The sequence below is a fragment of the Taudactylus pleione genome, unplaced genomic scaffold, assembly GCF_031769625.1.
Source record: "Taudactylus pleione unplaced genomic scaffold, aTauple2 ptg000306l, whole genome shotgun sequence".
NCBI lineage: Eukaryota > Metazoa > Chordata > Amphibia > Anura > Myobatrachidae > Taudactylus > Taudactylus pleione.
The window spans coordinates 1,484,134-1,496,285 of NW_028284707.1; the positions used below are offsets into that span (position 1 = coordinate 1,484,134).

A 12,152-nucleotide genomic window follows, 5' to 3' on the forward strand; every position below is an offset into this window, starting at 1 on the left:
TTACTGAAGCCGATCGGTTGGCACTTTAACTATCTCCACTTTATATCTCTACAAGATTTAATAAATACAGGTATGCCCCCTTGTGAGGTTGGATTTTTGAATAGAAGCGAGGGACACATATACATAGATGGGTGTACAGCCAGTCCACCAAACGTATCTAGTGAGAGTTTTTGTGACATAGACATAGATCATTGATTCCTAGGTTAAATGCATTGTGTCTGTTCATGGGATTATTCCAAAGAAGATGGCCCATGATTTTATATATATATATATATATATATATATATATATATAATGGTCTGCTCTTTAGTATTTATAATATAGTACCAGTAAAGCTTGTGTCCTGTAACCCTTAGCAATCAATCTGGTATTATCTTTAGTAATCAATATCAGTAACGCTAACCTGATAAAAAAAAAAAAAAAAGGATCATTTGTGATTGGTTGATCTGGCTAAGAGCACAGGGCACTTAATTTGGAATCGGTGTGAAATACAGACGGCTGAATAGTCGGCGGTTCTCATACCAACACCGAAAGCCTGACCAATTACAATCCCAACTGGGGCTGGTAAGTACCTTAACCCTCCCTTGGTGGTGCCTAAACCTAAAACTCCCGGGGTGGTGCCTAACCCTAAGTCCCCTTGGGGGTGCCTAAAACTAAAATCCCCTCCCCGCACCCTAAACCTAACCCTCCCGGGGGGTGCCTGAACCTAACCTCCCCCCGGTGGTGCCTAACCCCCCCTCCCTGCAGCCTAACTTTAACACTCCCGGGGGGGGGGGTCTAAGCCTAAATCCCACCAGGGGTGCCCAAACCTAACCCTCTCCCCCCTTACCTTCGTTCTGGATGCCGGCTGTCGGGATTTCGTTGTGGGGCTAAAGCTAGGCATCTGCGTTTCGACGCCTATCTTTAGTCCTGGGTCGTTCTTCTATTGTCGGGATTCCGACAGCCGGTAATCTGACTGCATCCCCTTAATTGCTATGCATCACGTTAATAAATGAGCCCCTGTGCATTTACAATACGGATCATTAATCTCTTGTCACCATACTGCTAGAAGTGGTGCGCTAATTCATGGGTGATACAAAGCTAAATGTGAGGCCAGAGATATATTGGAAGCTGTTATGCTACAGACACTTCTCCTAGTAACGAATGACTACGGCTTTGGGGTAGGGGCCATATACCTTTAAAACGAAACTACAGAGGAAGAATCCCACTATTTATCTGCAGCAAGAAAATGACCTTCTCCCCACTGTGTCCAGTATACTAGTTGTCTGATCAGGAGACAGCATCATCCTGCACTATGGTAAGATGATATTTTATCATAGGATACGTTCAGTGCCCTCCTCCATCTGTCTTCCACATACTGGTCCGAATACACGAAGGGGCCATCCTCGTTAGTGTAGTCCCCTTTTTCAAACGATGTGCCCCTCGGTAGTTCTAGTTTCATGATCATAAGACAATGACGAAACAGTGCACTAAAAAAATATTATAATCATTTTGTACTTATGGAGGGGATCTAACGCCCAGATCGCCCCCCATCTTATGGCAACTAAAAAGTGGTCCCCTCATTTAATGCAGTAGGTTTTCTGGTTTAAAAGATGGTATGCCTTATTCGCTATCATATTATTCCCTCACATTGTAAATGCATTTAGAGGAAGACGGCAATAACAACATAAAATGCATCATCAAGCGCAGAGTTTATTATAAATATCCTCTTCCTATAGTCCTGCTGTTTTCTGTTTTGGCACGGCGGATTAATGCCAAAGCAAGAACCAGAAAGTATGTCTTGTGGTTTCTATAAAAAAAAATATATATATATGACATTTTTTCTTAGTTCACTCTCTTACAATTTAAAGAGAAAATACTTTTTGTTTTGCCCATTTTGGTTACAGTATGTCAATAAATCGCAAAGTCTTGTGAAAAAAATTTATATTTTGTGTCATTACTACATTGAAAAATGTTGTAGCTGGGAAAACCCTCAGCAGCGAAGAGGTTAAATTCCACTAGTCACAAAGTGGCCGGAACAAATATTCAGTCACTCAAGCAACCAGTGACATAGCTGAGTTATGAGGCACAGAGTGCCTCAAGCCTCAGAGTTGTCGGTGATTCATACTGCATTGATTCTTCTGAATATTGATTCAGCCCACCGAATGTCTGCGTCCACTGAGCGTAGGCCTTCGGGTGCGATTTACAGCTGTGTTACGTGCCCTTTGTCTCATACACTCATTACGGCTGAAGACGTTTCCCTTTTTGTTCAGTATACCAGACAAAAACGTTTTATGTCTATCCAGAGATATAAGTCTGCTAAGGTGTTTGCTAAGGATGATTATTAACGGCAGTTAACAAGAGAAGGTTGTTGTATGGATAGTACTGCATTGTGTACTTTGGTCTAACATGCCACTTTCTACACACATAACCTGATGACCAATTGTCTGAGGTGACTCTTATTCAAAGGGTTTCTCCACTTAAGATGTTGGAAATGGAGCTCGGTGCCTTAATAACAGTTGCTCAGTGTTCCGTTTGACTGAATTCCAGAGTTCTGTCTTCTCCGACCTTTCCTGGCTTACAGCTATATATTATTCTGTGCTGACACAATGCTCTACAATGTACTGTATTATACTATCCCAGTCTATTATGTGAACCAGACGATTATCAGTGTGCGGTGAGCAATATGTAAATACAGGTACACTCGGGATAATACTCTGCTCCGACCACAGGATTTCCTAACCTGCAGATGGTTGGTTCAGTTTTATTATATGCTTCTCCATTAAGTATTTCTGTCATCGCTCTGAGTGATGTATTTTTAATTACCCTTATACAACACACAGTTCTATTGTGTTTTCTGACTTGAATACAGTTATATCCAGAAACATCTTTGAGTGTTATCTAACAAGCCTTAATAATATAAAGGTTTGGCTTAAAAGTTCAGGTGGAAGCCAAGTCCTATTACTGTATCATCACTGTATAACGAAAATGGGTAGTCTCAGATTTAGGGGGAGATGTATCAAGTGGAGAAGTTACCCATAGCAACCAATCCGCTTTTAGCTGTCATTTATAGACTGTGCTAGATAAATGGTAGCTACAAGCTCATTGGTTGCTATGTGCAATTTCTCCACTTTATCTGTCTCTAAGGTTTGATACATCTCACCCATATGCTGTTAATAGATCAGCGTTTTCTTTCTCCATTATCTGTCTCTAAGGTTTGATACATCTCCCCATTATTCAGTTAATAGATCAGCGTTTTCTTTCTCCATTATCTGTCTCTAAGGTTTGATACATCTCCCCCTTATTCAGTTAATAGATCAGCATTTTCTTTCTCCATTACCTGTCTCTAAGGTTTGATAAATCTCCCCCTTATTCAGTTAATAGATCAGCGTTTTATTTCTCCATTATCTGTCTCTAAGGTTTGATACATCTCCCCCATATGCTGTTAATAGATCAGTGTTTTCTTTCTCCATTATCTGTCTCTAAGGTTTGATACATCTCCCCATTATTCAGTTAATAGATCAGCGTTTTCTTCCTCCATTATCTGTCTCTAAGGTTTGATACATCTCCCCCTTATTCAGTTAATAGATCAGCATTTTCTTTCTCCATTACCTGTCTCTAAGGTTTGATACATCTCCCCCTTATTCAGTTAATAGATCAGCGTTTTATTTCTCCATTATCTATCTCTAAGGTTTGATACATCTCCCCCATATGCTGTTAATAGATCAGCGTTTTCTTTCTCCATTATCTGTCTCTAAGGTTTGATACATCTCCCCTTTATTCAGTTAATAGATCAGCGTTTTCTTTCTCCATTATCTGTCTCTAAGGTTTGATACATCTACCCCTTATTCTGGTAATAGATCAGCGTTTTATTTCTCCATTATCTGTCTCTAAGGTTTGATACATCTCCCCCTTATTCTGTTAATAGATCAGCGTTTTCTTTCTCCATTATCTGTCTCTAAGGTTTGATACATCTCCCCTTTATTCAGTTAATAGATCAGCGTTTTCTTTCTCCATTATCTATCTCTAAGGTTTGATACATCTCCCCCATATGCTGTTAATAGATCAGCGTTTTCTTTCTCCATTATCTGTCTCTAAGGTTTGATACATCTCCCCTTTATTCAGTTAATAGATCAGCGTTTTCTTTCTCCATTATCTGTCTCTAAGGTTTGATACATCTACCCCTTATTCTGGTAATAGATCAGCGTTTTATTTCTCCATTATCTGTCTCTAAGGTTTGATACATCTCCCCCTTATTCTGTTAATAGATCAGCGTTTTATTTCTCCATTATCTGTCTCTAAGGTTTGATACATCTCCCCCTTATTCTGTTAATAGATCAGCGTTCTTTTTTGCCAATAGTTTTGGTCCTCTTTTTAGGTGTCCACGTCACAAAGAAAATTGACAAAATGGGAATGAATTCGTCGGACACCGCTCAGATATTTTTCGAGGATGTCCGAGTTCCCAGCAAATATTTGATCGGCGAGGCGGGAATGGGGTTCATCTATCAGATGTTGCAGTTCCAGGAGGAGCGAATGTGGGGAGTGGCCAATGGTAAGTAGGGATCATTCATTCTAATCCCAGCAGTCTGCCAGGGCAGCCCGGGCTAGTAATATTAATGGGAAGTTTGAATGTAAATATTTTTATATTTCTTTTTACTTTGATCTAATTTCCTGCTCACCGCTTAACATGTTGTAACTTTCTGTATTAATGCGACTGGCATTTTATTTGAAATATTATAGTGCGAGTTAGACATTTCCTCTTCCAGGTGGGTTATAAATAGGATTCCTGTAGTGACGTGCATGACTGCTGTTCCACTGAGCTGTCAGTGACCAGGGAATATCAGGCTGATGAAGCAGGAAAAATATTAAATAGTAAAGTATTTAAAGACCTCATAGTGTCCCAGATTTAGCCGGAAGGGCTGGGTCTTTGAGAGCTGTGCGTAAGCTCTTCGGCGCTGTCCAGCACAGACTGGAGGTGACCAGGGAGCGTCTAATTTTATTCTTATTGCCATGGGAATGTCTTACATAGGCGGGCACACCCGTATATTACATGAGCAGATGTCAGTCTGAGTGATAATACTTTTGCTGCCAGAGGTGTCAGCTGAATTTACACATTCTTCTAATGTTATTCTGAGTATTCTACCTTTTATATTTGTACCAAATAATTGCACTATTGGAGGTATGATGTATGAATGTTCTAGAAAGTTTGTGAACCCTTTAGAGTTTTCTGATATTTTGTTTGCATTAAGGTGACCTAAAGGGACTGATTTAGAAGGGGGCGGAGGCGCGGTTGTATCTTTTAGCGGTCGCACGTCTGCAAGTTTATTCCAATGCCGCTAGAAAGCCCTTCCCTGGTGTGCATCTGTGTGTATAAGTGTGCAAGGCTCGGGATGCCCGCGTTGAGCATCCGTAGCTGCTGTAAATATGCCTGGTTCACCTTTAGACGCCACCAACTGTTGCACCGACGGAAATCGCACCAGTCCTGTGGCAGGGCCAGGTTTTTTGGCTGAGCATGAATTCCAAAGTGAGCGATGAAGCATCTGTGTGCGCAAACACATCAGCGACAATCCCAGAACACGGACCATTTTTGCACATCTTAGTAGCCACCTCCCTGTCCCCGCGCCCAGGAACGCCTAGCATCTTGGTATCAGATATGTCTGATGACGTGTCTCAATGAGACGTAGTTGGCATCCCGGCAGTCAGAATACTGGCTCCAGAATCCCGACTGCTAACATCCCGACGGTAGGTATTAGGGTTAGGGGTCAGGATACTTATCTAATTCTGCCTGGATTCTGACCGTCAGGATCCTGTACCCAACCCGCCTTTCTGGCAGACTGACTTGTGAGTTTCAGGTCGTTGTGTTGTTCCAAAGCCCACCTTTTACTGGGCATCAGTACACGGGCGGCTAGAGTCACAGCTGTGAGGCGCTCTGCATATAGAGAGGAGGCAAAATATTTAAGGAAATAGGGACATATAAACCCGGCAGACGGTGCTGCACTACTGTTACCATGTAGTCATAATCCCGGTGTGCGGGATGCCGGCAACCCGACCGCCGGCATCCCAACGGTAAGTAGTGGGGTTAGGCAAGCAGGGGTGACAAACTCATGGCCAACCAGCTGCTGTGGGACTACATATCCCAGCAGGCCCTGCCACAGTTTTAGCATTCCATATTAGCAAAACTCTGGCAGTGCATGCTGGGATGTGTAGTTCCACTACAGCTGGAGGGCCGCAAGTTTGGCACCACTGGGTTAGGGTTAAGCAGTAGGGGGGGAGGGTTAGGTTTAGGCTGCGGGGGGAGGAGGTTAGGTTTAGGCACTATGGGGGGGGAGGGTTAGGGTGCGGGAAGGGAGGGTCAGGAGTAGGGTTAGAATTCCTGTTGACAGGTGTCAGTATCCTAACCCTGTCGGCACGATGGCATAGGAATTTTTCACCGCCGGCATCTCGTACCCAACCCTTTGCGTAGTTATCATTTTGCACACTACGAACAGTACTGCGGGCTACTAGAAATCAGAGAGAGCAACTGCGGACATTGGAATCTCTCGTAATACAGCGACAGTAGAGATATGTGGCATTGGTTGATATTTTTATTTTCCCCCAGTGGACATTAGTTATCCCACTTATTTTTTGGTGACTTTGTTTTTGTCTCAGCCCATCTCTATTACCCAGTTGCGCTCTCACACACGCACAGTGCATTGATACGCATGACAATTCCGTGCAAGCTTGTGCTAAGCCACCCATGAAAGTGGGAGCTAATCAATAGGCACAGTGCAAAACAAAATGCTATATTTCAGAGTGGAATGGAATTTTTAATCACAGCAAATCAATGGAGAAGACCCTATGCTGGAAAGCATGTTATTTATACACAGCATGTATTTCAGATTGTTATTTAGCTCTGCAAAATGCAGGATTTACTGTAAATCTGTGCCAAGTACTGGGTATATTTCATGTTTAATGTATAACCCCATGTAGTCCTTGTTATTAGAGTGTTATAAAAGTGACCATTTTGTTCTGCACGTCAGGAGGATGTCTGTATAGGTAGCACAGCTGTTACGTTTCTTCTTATGGCTGCATTAAATTAGCATGTCTCGCGACAAATCAGGACTGTGCAGTCTAATCCGGAATAGCCTGGTTGTCAGAAATAGGTTTCTGCTGAGCAGTTTAATATATACTGTACATGAATACTAATAAGTGAACAGCCCATATACTGGCAGGACCATGGACAGTGGGATCATGAGAAACATTGGGGGCAATCCAATTAGGCGCTAGTTGGCTTGTGCGAGCAGGTCTCCCAGGGAACATGCACTGCGAATCGCTGCTGCGACCAATTCCAAACTCGCAGTTTTTTTCTTCAGAGGAAAATCACGTTTTGTTTGTGTGCATCCCCTGAGGATGTGAAAAGGTAGGGAAAATGTATATTTTAAGGTAGTAAGGCCGGGACAGGGTGCAGAACTCCTTGGACACCTCCACCATGATTAGGCATTAGAAATTTTCAATTTGCTCAATTGGCCCAATAATTACATGTAATTTTTGGGTGTTTAAGAAAAAAAAATGGCCTCAAATGAATCCCTAATTAACTTTTTCATAGTTTAGGCACCCCAAATGCAAAGTATTTTATAAAATGAAAAATATTTGCTTTTATATTTTTTTTTTTATTATTATTTTTTTTATTTAAAATGGCCTCAAATGAACACAAAATCACTTTTTTTTTGCTTTTTTTGCATTTTTTGTTTCATTTGTTTGAGATTAAACTAAAAGAGTTTGCTTTTTATAATGTTTTTTTTTGTAAATGCATGAATCAGCCATTGAAATCTCCAATACCTTCATCATGGCCACTAACAGCCTTCTGTATGAATCTGCTAACTTTTTGTCACTTTTTCGGGGGTCCATGATGGTCTCCCCAATTTTTCATGCAGTTCTCACATGCTATAGAAAATTCAGCACACCCATTGTGGTGAGTAGCGCACATAGGCATTGCTAATTGGATATTGCGATTCTCAGGTGCGCACATTCATGCGATGTTTGCGAGTTTCGTAAAACAAACTTGCTTTTGCAAACTCGCACCTAATTGGATTGCCCCTATTATTCCATCCTTGTTGTGGGTACTATTGCCTATGCAGTACTTGGAATGGCCATCGGTGGCTTCTAAGCCGATATACATATTCAGTGACCAGCTCATATACTGGCAGGAGCATGGTCAGTGTAATCATGAGAAACATTATGTGATCCTTGTCATATGATCTATTGCCCATATAGTACTTGGAATGGCCATCGGTGGGATAACCATCAAGGGCATGAAATTATCAAAAGGTAGCCATCCATATTTTGCACCTATCCATAGATATCACTGCTGTGGGGATTGGCAGGCAGCAGAACAATCAGGGAGGGGGTGGGTCTTAGCGTTGTGACGAGGGGGCAGGGCTAAGCTCTATTTCCCTGAGCCGAGGAAAGAAGAAAGACTTTGTTGGTTTTCAGCATCGATGGCGGAGAACCACCAGCCTAAGACAGTGTTTACCAAACTCATTCCTCAGGGAGCACTAACAGTGCATGGTTTCCATTTTCCTAGTTTGTGCACAGGTGTATTCATTACTGGCTGACACATTTTAAAATATCGATTGAAGGAGACAGAGGTTACACCCACCCTACCGAAATGTATTTTAAAACTTAACGTTTATAAGGGTCCAAATAAAGGAACACCATATTACATACACAAACATATAAACAATCAATAATGAAAAGTCCTGCCTATGCCCATCAAATAGGTAAATCTAGGTATTTCTATTCCTATTTGTGTAAGCAATTATGCAGATGAGGACATAATGTGTATAATACAATACAATTCATGTAGTAAAGTGGGAAAGCACAATATCAACAATATGCAATTCAATCAACATCAAAATTGATAGATAGCAAAATGACATAATTTCAAAAACCCCAAAGCGAAAATGAGTAATTACAATATCAAAATTTCATTGGGATTAGTCCAAGAATAAATCCTGCTCGGCGCACTCAGAATATGAATCACATAACTTTTGTAGTTCACAAACATCAATTGGTATATCTATTATTTGTGTATGTTATACAGTGCTTCTTTATTTGAACCTTTTAGAGTATACCTACAGTATAAACGTTACGTTTTAAAATAAATGTCAGTAGGGTGAGTGCCCCAACAAAGAGAGTAACCTTTGCCTCCTGCACTTTCCTTCAATCATTCTCATGGGAGCACCTCCATCTCATTAATTAGAATTATCCAGACTTGGGTCATACTTGTACCTGAGTATTTTGTATACATCTACTATTCATTTACATTAGTTACCGTGCCAGTGCTTATGGTTGCACCCCCCCTTCCCCTATTCCCTGGATCAGCACATTTTAAAAGATCCACAGGTGGAGCTAATTATTTAACTTGTGTTTCTGAGAGGAATCCTGGAAAACATGCACTGTTAGAGCTCTCTGAGGAATGAGTTTGGGAAACACTGGCCTAAGGCATTTATGACAGAGTGCTGTTATTGCTGATTATTTCCCCAGTAATGGTATGTGTGTTAACATCAGTACCTTGTAATGAGGCCTGTACCCCTGCTGTTGTATTAATGTTAGAGCTTTAAAACCAACATAATCAGTACACTTTAATATGCTGCAGACGGGATGCAGTCAGCATCCCGGCATGCGGGATGCCGACGGTCAAAATACCGACGCTGGAATCCTGACGGCCAGCATCCCAAAGGTAAGTATCAGGGGTTAGGGGGAGGGTTAGGTTTAGGCACCGGGGAGAGGGAGGTTAGGGTTATGCACTAAGGAGGGAGGTTAGAGTTAGGCACTAAGGAGGGAGGTTAAGGTTATGCACTAAAGAGGGAGGTTAGAGTTAGGCACTAAGGAGGGAGGTTAGAGTTAGGCACTAAGGAGGGAGGTTAGGGTTAGGTACTAAGGAGGGATGTTAGGGTTAGGCACTAAGGAGGGAGGTTAGGATTAGGCACTAAGGAGGGAGGTTAGAGTTAGGCACTAGGGAGGGAGGTTAGGCACTAAGGAGGGAGGTTAGAGTTAGGCACTAAGGAGGGAGGTTAGGGTTAGGCACTAAGGAGGGAGGTTAGAGTTAGGCACTAAGGAGGGAGGTTAGGGTTAGGCACTAAGGAGGGAGGTTAGAGTTAGGCACTAAAGAGGGAGGTTAGGGTTAGGTACTAAGGAGGGATGTTAGGGTTAGGCACTAAGGAGGGAGGTTAGGATTAGGCACTAAGGAGGGAGGTTAGAGTTAGGCACTAAGGAGGGAGGTTAGGTTTAGGCACTAAGGAGGGAGGTTAGGATTAGGCACTAAGGAGGGAGGTTAGGGTTAGATACTAAGTAGGGAGGTTAGGGTTAGGCTCTAAGGAGGGAGGTTAGGGTTATGCACTAAGGAGGGAGGTTAGAGTTAGGCACTGAGGAGAGAGGTTAGGATAAGGCACTGAGGAGGGAGGTTAGGGTTAGGCACTGAGGAGGGAGGTTAGGGTTAGGCACTAAGGAGGGAGGTTAGGGTTAGGCACTAAGGAGGGAGGTTAGGGTTAGGCACTAAGGAGGGAGGTTAGAGTTAGGCACTAAGGAGGGAGGTTAGGGTTAGGCACGAAGGAGGGAGGTTAGGGTTAGGCACTAAGGAGGGAGGTTAGAGTTAGGCACTAAGGAGGGAGGTTAGGGTTAGGCACTAAGGAGGGAGGTTAGAGTTAGGCACTAAGGAGGGAGGTTAGAGTTAGGCACTAAGGAGGGAGGTTAGGGTTAGGTACTAAGGAGGGATGTTAGGGTTAGGCACTAAGGAGGGAGGTTAGGATTAGGCACTAAGGATGGAGGTTAGAGTTAGGCACTAGGGAGGGAGGTTAGGCACTAAGAAGGGAGGTTAGAGTTAGGCACTAAGGAGGGAGATTAGGGTTAGGCACTAAGGAGGGAGGTTAGAGTTAGGCACTAAGGAGGGAGGTTAGGGTTAGGCACTAAGGAGGGAGGTTAGAGTTAGGCACTAAGGAGGGAGGTTAGGGTTAGGTACTAAGGAGGGAGGTTAGGGTTAGGTACTAAGGAGGGACGTTAGGGTTAGGCACTAAGGAGGGAGGTTAGGATTAGGCACTAAGGAGGGAAGTTAGAGTTAGGCACTAAGGAGGGAGGTTAGGTTTAGGCACTAAGGAGGGAGGTTAGGATTAGGCACTAAGGAGGGAGGTTAGGGTTAGATACTAAGTAGGGAGGTTAGGGTTAGGCTCTAAGGAGGGAGGTTAGGGTTATGCACTAAGGAGGGAGGTTACAGTTAGGCACTGAGGAGAGAGGTTAGGATAAGGCACTGAGGAGGGAGGTTAGGGTTAGGCACTGATGAGGGAGGTTAGGGTTAGGCACTAAGGAGGGAGGCTAGGGTTAGACACTAAGGAGGGAGGTTAGGGTTAGGCACTAAGGAGGGAGGTTAGAGTTAGGCACTAAGGAGGGAGGTTAGGGTTAGGCACGAAGGAGGGAGGTTAGGGTTAGGCACTAAGGAGGGAGGTTAGAGTTAGGCACTAAGGAGGGAGGTTAGGGTTAGACACTAAGGAGGGAGGTTAGGGTTAGGCACTAAGGAGGGAGGTTAGGGTTAGGCACTAAGGAGGGAGGTTAGGGTTAGACACTAAGGAGGGAGGTTAGGGTTAGGCACTAAGGAGGGAGGTTAGAGTTAGGCACTAAGGAGGGAGGTTAGGGTTAGGCACTAAGGAGGGAGGTTAGGGTTAGACACTAAGGAGGGAGGTTAGGGTTAGGCTCTAAGGAGGGAGGTTAGGGTTAGGCACGAAGGAGGGAGGTTAGGGTTAGGCACTAAGGAGGGAGGTTAGAGTTAGGCACTAAGGAGGGAGGTTAGGGTTAGACACTAAGGAGGGAGGTTAGGGTTAGGCACTAAGGAGGGAGGTTAGGGTTAGACACTAAGGAGGGAGGTTAGGGTTAGGCACTAAGGAGGGAGGTTAGAGTTAGGCACTAAGGAGGGAGGTTAGGGTTAGGCACTAAGGAGGGAGGTTAGGGTTAGGCACTAAGGAGGGAGGTTAGAGTTAGGGTTAGACACTAAGGAGGGAGGTTAGAGTTAGGCACTAAGGAGGGAGGTTAGGGTTAGGCACGAAGGAGGGAGGTTAGGGTTAGGCACTAAGGAGGGAGGTTAGAGTTAGGCACTAAGGAGGGAGGTTAGGGTTAGGCACTAAGGAGGGAGGTTAGGATTAGGC

At 43.5% G+C, this 12,152-nt stretch overlaps 1 protein-coding gene across 2 annotated transcripts in view; it reads left to right on the forward strand.

Annotated features, from left to right (window-relative positions):
* The window catches only part of LOC148511434 (putative acyl-CoA dehydrogenase 6), a 115,950-nt gene that overhangs the window by 85,379 nt on the left and 18,419 nt on the right, over positions 1 to 12,152 (forward strand). For both annotated transcript variants that reach the window (XM_088442223.1, XM_088442224.1), the window contains exon 7: positions 4,358 to 4,531. In XM_088442223.1, coding sequence (XP_088298349.1) covers positions 4,358 to 4,531 — 174 coding nt within the window. The remainder of the gene's footprint in view (positions 1 to 4,357; positions 4,532 to 12,152) is intronic.